This window comes from Emys orbicularis, chromosome 18 (assembly GCF_028017835.1).
Source record: "Emys orbicularis isolate rEmyOrb1 chromosome 18, rEmyOrb1.hap1, whole genome shotgun sequence".
NCBI lineage: Eukaryota > Metazoa > Chordata > Testudines > Emydidae > Emys > Emys orbicularis.
This window is the reverse complement of record NC_088700.1, coordinates 26,916,550-26,928,758: the sequence shown is the minus strand read 5'-3', so window position 1 is coordinate 26,928,758 and position 12,209 is coordinate 26,916,550. Positions and strand designations below refer to the sequence as shown.

General features: G+C 46.2%; 2 protein-coding genes across 2 annotated transcripts in view; one reads left to right on the top strand and one right to left on the bottom strand.

The window, feature by feature from the left end:
* Window positions 1-8,922, bottom strand: part of FKBP15 (FKBP prolyl isomerase family member 15) — a 79,299-nt gene extending 70,377 nt beyond the window's left edge. Inside the window, exons 1-2 of the mRNA XM_065418704.1 lie at window positions 8,794-8,922; window positions 1,024-1,136 (exon numbers count right to left, since the gene is read on the bottom strand). Of these exons, the coding sequence (XP_065274776.1) occupies window positions 1,024-1,136; window positions 8,794-8,846 (166 nt within the window). The 5' untranslated portion in view covers window positions 8,847-8,922. The remainder of the gene's footprint in view (window positions 1-1,023; window positions 1,137-8,793) is intronic.
* Window positions 8,923-9,109: 187 nt separating this feature from the next.
* SLC31A1 (solute carrier family 31 member 1) overlaps window positions 9,110-12,209 on the top strand; it is a 75,331-nt gene continuing 72,231 nt past the window's right edge. Inside the window, exon 1 of the mRNA XM_065418738.1 lies at window positions 9,110-9,176. The gene's annotated coding sequence lies outside the window, so the exon portion shown is untranslated. The remainder of the gene's footprint in view (window positions 9,177-12,209) is intronic.

The following is a 12,209-nucleotide window of genomic DNA, read 5'->3' as shown; positions in this document are numbered from 1 at the left end:
AGCACCTTGAGGACTGTAAACTTTAAGTGAGAGCTTATACTCCTGAGCACTATTTTATTGCAAGAGACTGTGGCAAATTCCAAGGTATCTTAAAATACAAAAGGCCCTGTCTACTGCTGTAGGTTATTCATTAAAAGACTACGTTAGTTTGCTGTTAGTCTTGGCCTTAGTTCTCTTTTCTAGCCAGCAACACACATGCCTAGAGGGTTTGCTATTCATGCGTGTAACCCAGCTGTCATGGGTTCACAGGGTCTGATCTATGCCCCAGCCTGTAACCAATCCCTTGGGAGGGACCCCTTTAGTGTGCCAGACTCCAAGGTTCCACACAATTCCAGAGGGGCAAGCCCATGGCCTCCACAGCTCCAAAACTGGGCCTTTGGGTGCTTGCAATCCCTCTTAGGGGCTCCCGGAAGCCAAGACAGACAACTGTATGAGACATGTTCTGTACCTTTTCTCAGAGCAATGCCTCTCAGTATGTATTTGCAGCAACATCAGGCAGCCTTTTCAAAGCAATGTAATAATTTGTTAGTCACCTGGGATAAGGAATCTGAAAGTCCTTAGGTCTACAGAGAAGCAAAGGTTAAGACACAGCAAATTCTAAGGCACTCTTGAGCCATGCTGCTGTAGCAAGCATCTTTGCTTCCTTTCTGTCTCTATTCCTTTGTCTTAGCCCCACATGAGAGCCATGTGTCTGTGAGTTTAGCTCTTACCACAGCCACCTAACAGCATTGTCTCCAGCTCAGGGCCTTTGCTCTGCTTCCCTGAGAGCAGAGTAAGATGGTGAATCTCCTTCCTCTGAGGTGTTGGTTGCAAAGCGTGAATGTTCCGGGCACTGGGGTTTCCATTGTATATTCTAGATTTTCCCGTCACATGTGTAGACTTTGTTCAGTTTGTTAACACTTTGTCCCATCCCTTCTCTTCACACTCAGTGCATAGTGCTGCAAAGCCCAGAGGGAAACTGAGGCATGCATAAGAATAATAAAAATTGCTAAAATTCACACATTCATCACACCAGATACTTACTTGCTGCTGCTTGGCCTTTTTTAGGCTGTTTTGGTGCTGTATATTGGAAGAATTCATTTCCATGGACTGATACTGTCTGATCCAATCCAAAGAGAGAGGCCAATCTGGCGCTGCTAAGAGAAAATAAATCATTAATTTTGTTTATGGGACAGTTTTCTTGATTTTTTAAAGAACAGGGAATTTGCTAACTTTAAATTATACCAAGATAAAAGTGTCATTTGCTGTTTTAGAGACCTGCAGTTGGATTGAAATAAAATAGCTTAGTATTGACTAACTGATCACTAAATTTGGAAAAAGCTGGAGTTTTAGATGCACAAATCATTTTAACTATTTGTAGTGGGGATTATAGAGAACATCCATTTTGTTATGCTTCCCCAAACCTAATACACACTCATGATTGATTTCAGAGTGGTAGCCACGTTAGTCTGCATCCGCAAAAAGAACTAGGAGTACTTGTGGCACTTTAGAGACTAACAAATTTATTTGGCCATAAGCTTTCGTGGGCTAAAACCCACTTCATCAGATGTATAGAGTGGAACATACAGTAGGAAGATATATATATAATTTGTTAGTCTCTAAGGTGCCACAAGTACTCAAGATTGAGAGAACAACAAAACTGAATTGCTCCATATAAGCAAGGATGCACACTGATATACCCCAGGGCCCTCAACTGCAGACATTTATAGACAATGGAGATACAGGAGTTAAGGATGTAAAGCATTTTTTAAACACAAGTTTTTTAAGAAAGCAGAGAAGGGATTAAGAGCATTCCCTTTGAGTGCTATAAACCCAAACAGCAGCAATCTAGATAAAGAGAATCAGAATGAATCATAGAATATTAGGGTTGGAAGAGACCTCAGGAGGTCATCTAGTCCAATCCCCTGCTCAAAGCAGGACCAACACCAATTAAATCATCCCAGCCAGGGCTTTGTCAAGCCGGGCCTCAAAATCCTTTAAGGATGGAGATTCCACCACTTCTCTAGGGAACCCATTCCAGTGCTTCACCACCCTGCTAGTGAAATAGTTTTTTCTAATATCCAATCTAGACCTCCCCCACTGCAACTTGAGACCATTGCTCCTTGTTCTGTCATCTGCCACCACTGAGAACGGCCTAGCTCCATACTCTTTGGAACCCCCCTTCAGGTAGTTGAAGGCTGCTATCAAATCCCCCCTCACTCTTCTTTTCTGCAGATTAAATAACCCCAGTTCCCTCAGTCTCTCCTCATAAGTCATATGCCCCAGCCCCCTTATTTTCGTTGCCCTCCGCTGGAATCTCTCTAATTTGTTCACATCCCTTCTGTAATGGGGGGAACAAAACTGGATGCTATAGTCCAGATGTGGCCTCACCAGTGCCGAATAGAGGGGAATAATCACTTCCCTCGATCTGCTGGCAATGCTCCTACTAATACAGCCCAATATGCCGTTGGCCTTCTTGGCAACAAGGGCACACTGCTGACTCATATCCAGCTTCTCATCCACTGTAATCTCCAGTTTCTTTTCAGCAAAACTGCTGCTTAGCCAGTCGGTCTCCAGCCTGTAGCGGTGCATGGGATTCTTCCTTCCTAAGTGCAGGACTCTGCATCCCATGATTCTATGAGTTCACTGGCTAATGGCTAAAGACTGCTATCGAATGGATATGATTTTATTTTTATGGTTAAGTAAATATTAGTACGATGTAATGTGAGCAACCCCTATTATTCGTAGTGTTCATCCCTAAAAAAACTGTAAGAGCATACTTATTACTGTATCAAGAATTTAACGCATAGCTGCTTTCAGTCTTTGAAGACAGCCTCATTTTCAGATGTTAATGTACACCTATTTCCAAACAAAACTGGTGTGCAAGAAATACCTCTTTAAAAATTAGATTTAATTAATATTAAAAATCTTGTTTTTTCTTGACTGCATTACCACCACCACCTTAGGGAACTAAGGGTGGAAGAGTGTGGATCTAATTTACTTTCCATCTTTCATACTACAGGTTTACTTTGAAGTTTCACAATTGAACTACTCTAGTCAGTTTCACTACTACTTCTCTTCCACAATGCTGCTGTGGTCTAGGCTTGCAACGCTTCCCTCCTCCAGCACATTTCATTTAGAGAAGGGGTAGGCAACCTATGGCACGGGTGCCGAAGGCGGCATGCGAGCTGATTTTCAGTGGCACTCACACTGCCCGGGTCCTGGCCACCAATCTGGGAGGCTCTGCATTTTAATTTAATTTTAAATGAAGCTTCTTAAACATTTTAAAAGCCTTATTTACTTTACATACAACAATAGTTTAGTTATACATTATAGACTTATAGAAAGAGATCTTCTAAAAACGTTAAAATGTATTACTGGCACGCGAAACCTTAAATTAGAGTGAATAAATGAAGACTCGCACATCACTTCTGAAAGGTTGCCGACCCCTGATTTAGAGTTTAACATCTGACATCTCAATTGCATGAATGAAAGCCCTACATACTTTAAGTCTGTTTCCTGCTCCTTGGGAAAAAAAAAAAAAAAAAATCTATCAAAGCAAGGAAACTTCATGATTTAATGTATTTTAATGTGTACTTTGGTATTGTGATGCACAGTTTAAGAAACATAGGAACAAAGGGTGTTTAGGAGCACAGTCCAGCAAACTATAAAATGTACAGCCTTGATAACTTTTTACATCAGAGAAAAGGCAAAAAGATATTTTTTCCTGCCCAAGTAACATCCAGCAATAAGATTAGAATTTTACTGAATTCTTCGACACCACTCCTGCCCTAAAAGTTCAATTCTTTTCTTTTTATTTTTATCACATTCATATTCTTTGATTCTAAGGGCAGAAGGAACCATTGTGATAATCTAATCTGACCTGCATAGCATAGGCCAGAGAAGTTCCCCCAAAATAATTTTGAACCAGAGCATATCTTCTAGAAAAGCACCCAATCTTGATTTAAAAACTGCCACCTTATTTCCTGTTTGAATTTGTCTAGTTTCTACTTCCAGCCACTGGATCTTTATAACGTTGTCTGCTGTATTAAAGAACTCATTATCAAATATTTGTTCCCCACAGAGAGACTTATAGACTGCAACCAACCTTTTATTATTAAGCTGAACAGATTGAGAACTTGAGTCTATTACTAAGGTCAAGAAGATTTGGCTTATACTGTAACTTTATTTCATACTGCATTTTAGAGAGAAAACATTGCTAGACTTCCTTCATTTTAGTGAACTTCCATATTAAATGGATAATAGAAAAAAAGAGCTATTAGTTCATTATGAGATCAGAAACTCAAAAGGTTTGTTCTGAATTGCAACTGAAAGTGTGGTATTATGGCTGAGGTTCAGTTTTAAGTACAGATTGTGAGGTTTCAGCTTCCACCAAGGCCTTGGCTACACTTGCAGCTGTACAGCGCTGTGAGGTAAACCTGTCTTCGTACAGCTGAGTAGGGAAAGCGCTGCAGTCTGTCCACACTGACAGCTGACAGCGCAGTGGCGTGGCCACACTTGCAACATTTGCAGCTGTGTTGGGAGCAGTGCATTATGGGCAGCTATCCCAGCATTCATGTGGCTGCAACGTGCTTTTCAAAACAGGGGGGGGGGGGGTGGAGCGTGACAGGGAGTGTGGGGGGGAGAGAGAGTGCTTTTTGGAGCGTGTCAGCACTCTATTTTGCAAGTTCCGAACTCCCGGCCCCCTGCTCATTCATTCACTCACTCAACGCAAACAGCAAACGGTTTGCTTTTTCTCTGGTACGAGCTTTGAAACCGGCACTTCCGCATTCCTGCAGCCGGTCACAACAATGGAGAGGATTGGCCACTTGACAAGGTGATCATTACAGCACTGCAGGTTGATTCCTGGTACACACTCACAGGAGAGAGTCATAGCCACTCCGCTGTATCTCTTATGCTTCTCGGAGAGGTGGAGTACCTGCAGCGATGTACACAGGGAGATACAGCACTGCAAGTGCCCTGCCAGTGTGGACGGGGAGTGAGTTACAGCGCTGGGGGAGGCTTTACAGCGCTGTAACTTGCAAGTGTAGCCAAGGCCCAAGAGAATGTCTATAAAATCAAACTACCTCTGTGAAAACAAACTCACAGATTTCCTGACAAAGATATTCCAGGCTCCATGTTTCCGACAGCATGCTCTGAAAGGTCATTTTCTGAACACTGTTTTTCTAACACTATTACAAATTCTGGGGTGAGCCCAAGCTTTATTGCGGCTCTCTGTGAAATGTAGCACCTCAGCATATTTCCCCACAGGAACAGCAGTAGTAGAAACTGATTTTAAACAGCACTTTTTTTTCCACAGCAGTGATTTTCTGAAAGCACATGTGATCTTCTAAGTAGAATATTACAAACATCTGATTGCCATTTGTACTTGAGAAGTTTGTGGGAAGAGGGGATTAGTGTTCAGCTTTTTTTTTTTTTTTAAATCTACAAAAACTAAAAATGGAAGAGAAACTTAGATGGGTCACAAGTTAACTTTGTTTGCAAACTCACAATTAACCTCATCACAAGACCATCACACCCGCCTGACTCCACTTCCTTTTGAAAATAAGGAAGCAGCAGCAGGTCTTCTAATATATGGGCTTGTCTACACTTACTGTACACTACAGTGATTGATCCACTGGGGATCGATTTAGTGGGTCTTAGCAACTCCAGCTACATTATTCATGTAGCTGGTGTTGCGTAATTTAGGTCGACTTAACCCCATAGTGTTTTTCTGTGAGGAAACTGTGAGCACCACAGATCCAGCTCTGCATGTAAGGGTGGCTACAGGACACAGGGAGAAGATAGATACTCTAAATAAAAGTACAGGAGTACTTGTGGCACCTTAGAGACTAACAAATTTATTAGAGCATAAGCTTTCGTGGGCTACAGCAGCCCACGAAAGCTTATGCTCTAATAAATTTGTTAGTCTCTAAGGTGCCACAAGTACTCCTGTTCTTTTTGTGGATACAGACTAACACGGCTGCTACTCTGAAACCTAAATAAAAGTGAATTATAAAATAAACTCAAATGACCTTTAGAATAAAGAGACATTTGTGAGTAGATACACTTTGGAAAATAAGGGCATCAACCATACTGGATTTGCTTTAGAGGGATCTAGTACTACTCCTTTTTCCTTTGGGAGCCAGTGAGCAGCACTGGAACTGCCAAGCCAAAGACCAGATGTCATGATAGATGGAACTTTCCTTTCTCAATCTAGCATGTATCTATCATACCTGTGTGACCCCCATCTCTGTAGTAACTGAGCACCTCAGTCTTTCAGTGCATTATCCTTACATGCAACCACACCTGTGAGATAGGAGAGAGAGTGCTATTATCCCCATTGGACAGATTAGAAATGGAGGCACAGAGAAACTGAGGGTATGACTACACCGTAGTTGGGAGCATGCCTCCAGACCAGGTAGACAGACTTGCGCTAGCTCCTCTCGAGCTAGTGTGCTAAAAATAGTGCAGTGGATATTACGGCATGGGCAATGGCTCAGGCTAGCCACCTAACTCCAAGTGCACACACCCCACCCCACCAACTGAGCTCAGGTAGCTATCCCAAGCCGCCACCTAGGCTCCACCGCCACACTGCTATTTTTAGTGAGCTAGCTGGAGCAGAGCTAGTGGAAGTCTGACTACCTGGGTTGGGGGCACACACACAGGCATTCTTAGATCTCCCAAGTCACAGGCCCTTGGACCATATTGTCTCATACAACAAGGGGGTCCTCTAAGAATTTTCTCCTCAGGGGGAAGACAATTGTTTTCCATTGGGAGCCAGTGACCAGCACTGGCACTGCCAAACCAACTACCTTATCTCTCTACCTTTCAGTTGACAATTATTCTGGATCATTGCCCATCTCTAACACAAAGGGTCACTGTAGGTACCAACAAGATTTCCCTAGTATGGGATTTAAAATAAGGAGGGTATTTCACAACATTATATTCTCAAATAGTTCTGTCTGCCCTGGAGGAGTACTTAAATGATACTGCTCTGACTGCACCAGAGCTGCCTTCTCCTGGTTAGTGGTTAGACAGAAGTCCTGCTGCTGTATGAGGACTGGCAGCATGAGCTCTTTGCTTCCTTTGTAGCCCAACTTACTGAAAGGCCACATTTAATAATGAGCCAGGTTGAGAACGCAGTTTTTATTTATTAACACACTCTTTCCCTGAAGAGCACTTTTCCACTTGCAAAATTTGACCTGTAGTTTCTTATTTCATGACAACCTTGCACCAGCAATTCACAATAGTCTGAACTCAAAGACATAGGGCCCTAAATCTCCCTGCAGAGTTTAAAGAGCAGGGCTTCACTACCACTTTTAGTTAGTTCTGAATGGATATAATGCATATACAGCATGAAGCAATAGTGAAAGTCATGGACTTTTTCAAGTAAAGATCAATGATCCCAGAGCAACTGCTAGAACTATTAAGCTGCATCATATGAAAAAGCCTATATAATCTTAGATTTGTATAGTTTCTAAAAACAGGATCCTGCCACTCATGAATGTTTTTCCTTAGCATATTTTAAGAGATTTCTACACAAAAGCAGCCTTAAAACAGGAGGCTGAAATACATTCCTTTATCACTTAAGAGTCAACATTATGGACTTCTTAGCCATTTAAACAAGAATTCTTCCAAGTCACCCCTTAGCTGTAGTTTCACTTCTAAACTACTTTATGAAAGCCAGCATGACCAGTCATTTTCTTCCCCAGAGTCAGGAATGTCGAAAGACAACTGTTCAAAATACTCCTCTGATTACAGTATCTAATGCAACCCTTGGAAACACAGTGGAACAGGACTACAGACTTTACTCTGATGTCAAACATTTACAATGAAGTTGAATGAAAGTGTCCTACCATTTCAATGCACTGAAGCAGTGTGCATTTTGCAATTCCATTTATAGCAAGCTTACACTTATGGCCTGCCTAGACTAGTCATTTCAAATGGACTGTGGCCATCTCCAGATAAATACTGTATTTGTAATAGACACTGGACTAGAGAGTGAAGCTTTGAGAGAAGTTACTTCATTATAAAAAGGATCTCCCTACAAAGCATGTTGTCAAAGTAACTGGCTGCCAAATTCACTCCTTCCTTTGCCCGAATTTCAGGAATCCACAAATACATTATATGGGTCCTTCTGGCCACCCACCAGGCTTACACCAACAACTAAGATTGGAGAGCAGAAAGGCAAGTCAGCCAAAATGAAGGCAAAGAGCGTTAAGATTCCAGTTTCAAGTTGCTAACGGGCTGTTTTTATAAGCAGTAGCGAAAGGACAATGCTAACGCGGCAGCCCCTCGCGAAGGATTACTAGCGCTGCGGCGATGCTGCGACACTACGGCTGGCGCCAGGACGACCTCGGTACAACTCCGCTATTAGAGGCCCGACCGACAGCCTCACGCCGGAGCCGACTGTGCCACCGAGCTGTCCCGGAGCGGCCAGCCCCGCCAGCCGGGGGCCTGTCGCCAAGGGCCATGCACGAAGGGAGGAGGAGGCGGCGGCCCGGCCCGGCCCCCGCTGTCAGTCACTCGTCGGGGGAAAGGGCCAGCCCCACGACCCGGCAGAGCCCGTGTCCGGTCGGCGATTTGGGACAGGAAGCGAAGCAGGGCAACGGGGATGACTGCAACTACCCCGTGCGGCGAATACCGGGCGCGGGCAGCAGGAGCCCCTAGGCCTGTGGCTCGCGGGTCACCTCAGGCAGGCCCGTCGGGGGCCGAGGCCAGGGAGCCAGCGCGAGCGAGCAGGGAGAGCTGCTGGCGCCCCGCGGGGGGGGGGGGGGGAAGGGGTGGTCAGACCCACCCAGGGGCGCTCACCCGCCTGTAGGGGACAAAAAATCCGCGTCATCCTCCTCCGCGGCCCCGAACATGCTAATTCAGGACGGTCGATCTCAGCGGCCCGGTTGCACTCGGAAGCGGGACAACAGCCAAGACAGCTCCAGCGTGTGTCGCAAAACGGTCGCCCGGCAGCACCTAAGGACTCGTTTGCTTTCCAGCTGGGCCTGGGGGCGGGCCTTTGCCACACTGACCAATAGCGCCCATCCCGTCCCGGGAGCGGATCGCGTTGCCCAATGGAGCGACATCCCGCCTTCCAGGGGCAGGTCCAGGCTCTGAGGCCACGTCCGAGGGGGCGGGGTCTGCAGCCCTTGAGTGGGCCCGGGGCGGCGGATGAGTCTTGTGCCGGTGTCCGGTCTGGAGCGGTGAGTAGCATGGAACCGGCTTGTCCCTGCCATGGGGGGCGGTCCCTGGGAGGGGTCGCCCTGCTCGCGCCTCCTAGCCGGGCCGGACCCCAGCCCACGCGCCCTGGGCCCGGCAGCGGAGCCCGGACGCCTGGGTTCCGTTCCCAACGCTGCCACCGGCCCGCCCGGGCCCTTTCTCTCTGCCGCTCCCCCTCGGTGCGGCGGGGACCCGGCCGGCCGGGGGATGCAGCTGAGCCAGTTAGCGGGTGATGGCTCAGATCCTGGGGGGCTGGGGCGGGGACACGTGCCCGCCGGGCGAGGCCTGGGTCACTGACGTCTGTGCAGCGCTGGAGGGAGAGGGTTTAACCCCTCGTTGTCTCAGGGGGGAGCTGAAGCTCGCGGTTGCACGATGCCCCCGGATAGCACGTTTCCGCTGGGAGCCCCGGGCGTTCGCTTCCCCTGGGGGCAGATGTTTAGCACAGCACCTGCTTAGCTTTGCATGCCAGCCCTGGGCAGCAGTTTAGGACAGGAAGTAAAAGTGCAGAGTAACCAAAGAGAATGACACTGTAGAGGGCGTTTGGGAGGCAGATTGTACATACTCAATTGGAGTTTGGCCAGGAACCTAGAGATTGCTCCATATTCTTATGAGAAATGTCACAGGTGATTAAGCCCTGGGTCTTGCATCCCAGCCAAAATGACCTCTCTTATAATCCAGTGCTCACTGGACCTACACGGGCATTGGTCATTATAGACTCAGAGGGAGAGGTACCCCAGTTCAGCCACCAGCACCATTTTCTCCAGCACTGCATGCTTTCATTGAGGATTTTGTATCTGTGTGTTGACTGTCCCAGTCCTCCTTAGCTTATGAGTTTTCGCATGATCACAGCACAAGATGTAGCATGGCTATAGGGTTTTTGCGTAAAGTGCCTTGTACTTGAATTCTGAGTATTCAACACTTAAACTGTTCATAGAATCATAGAATATCAGGGTTGGAAGGGACCTCAGGAGGTCATCTAGTCCAACCCCCTGCTCAAAGCAGGACCAATTCCCAACTAAATCATCCCAGCCAGGGCTTTGTCAAGCCGGGCCTTAAAAACCTCCAAAGAAGGAGACTCCACCACCTCCCTAGGTAACGCATTCCAGTGCTTCACCACCCTCCTAGTGAAAAAGTTTTTCCTAATATCCAATCTAGACCTCCCCCACTGCAATTTGAGACCATTGCTCCTTGTTCTGTCATCTGCCACCACTGAGAACAGCCGAGCTCCATCCTCTTTGGAACCCCTCCTCAGGTAGTTGAAAGCAGCTATCAAATCCCCCCTCATTCTTCTCTTCTGGAGACTAAACAATCCCAGTTCCCTCAGCCTCTCCTCATAAGTCATGTGCTCCAGACCCCTAATCATTTTTGTTGCCCTCCGCTGGACTCTTTCCAATTTTTCCACATCCTTCTTGTAGTGTGGGGCCCAAAACTGGACACAGTATTCCAGATGAGGCCTCACCAATGTCGAATAAAGGGAAACGATCACGTTCCTCGATCTGCTGGCAATGCCCCTACTTATACAGCCCAAAATGCCATTAGCCTTCTTGGCAACAAGAGCACACTGTTGACTCATATCCAGCTTCTCGTCCACTGTGACCCCTAGGTCCTTTTCTGTAGAACTGCTACCCAGCCATTCGGTCCCTAGTCTGTAGCAGTGCATGGGATTCTTCCGTCCTAAGTGCAGGACTCTGCACTTGTCCTTGTTGAACCTCATCAGGTTTTTTTTAGCCCAATCCTCTAATTTGTCTAGGTCCCTCTGTATCCGATCCCTACCCTCTAGTGTATCTGTTGCTGATTTGAACCTGACTACGGGGAGATGTAATAGTATTTGCATTTCAAGCTTTGCCACTGATACTTGGTTAGCATTTCTCAATGCAACCCCTCTGTGAACAAAGCGGTAGGGACGGTGTGTTGAGGGGAGAAAGTCATTAAAATAATTTAAAACAAAATTTTAACTCCGGTCTGGCTTCTATTCTGGGCTGTGTGTTCCATTACCTCCCACTTCCTGCTGAGTTGTCTATCCTTTAACCCTCTATGGAATGATGCCTGATCAGAACCCCAAACTGAAGGAATCTGGTATGATTCTGAGACTTGAGGTGCTCCAGGTTCATATGTGGCTTACACTGTGCACAAATGAATAGGAGTCAGGTAGCAGTGATGCACCAGGTCCTGACCCAGGGGCACATCCCTGAACTCATTAAGTTGTGGTGAGGTGAGTGGGTAGGAGGAGGATGGTGCTGGTTGGTAAGTCTATGGAGTTAGTCTGGTGTGGATAGGAAGGTTAAGCAGATCTGTTCTGTTTATTAACACAAGAGCATTGATTTTGAAGGGGAGAGCTAGAACTGCCCATGAGAAAATCTCCACATACCATTTTTAACATACCCTCACTATTTCCGTGATAGAGGTGCAAGTGCAGCAGGAGGGTCAGGCACCAACAGTGTGTCAAGACTTTACTGTTTACAGGAGCACAATACTGCTTTTGCCAAGCATGGGGCATTACAGCTTTGCTTATGGATCTGAGCAGTGACCATGTAAATCTACAATTTGCTGTGTTGTCGGAGGGATAATAAAAGATGTAGACAGTCCTCCATGCTCCGGACTTGGTTTGGCTTCTGAGAAGTGGCCTGGAGTGCAGGAAGTGTTGTACAATACACAACTCTGTGATGAAGTTTTGCAAAAGTAAATATTTCAAGGAAAATGGAACACAAAATTGCTATTTTTCCCACCCTGTTCATGACCAATACTTGAAAAAGTCTACTGATCCTGAAAAGATTTGTACTGGCCCTGTGTCAAGGTTCCTTCCCCACTCTGAACTCTAGGGTACGGATGTGGGGACCTGCATGAAAATCTCTAAGCTTAACTACCAGCTTAGATCTGCTTTTGCTGCCACCACCCAAATTATTTATGAGTTATTTGGGAAACTCTTTCTACCTCCCTCCCCCCCCCCCCCCCGAATATCTCCCTCCCAAGTACTATAACCCTTCCCTGGGTAGCCTTGAGAGACTTCTCCACCAATT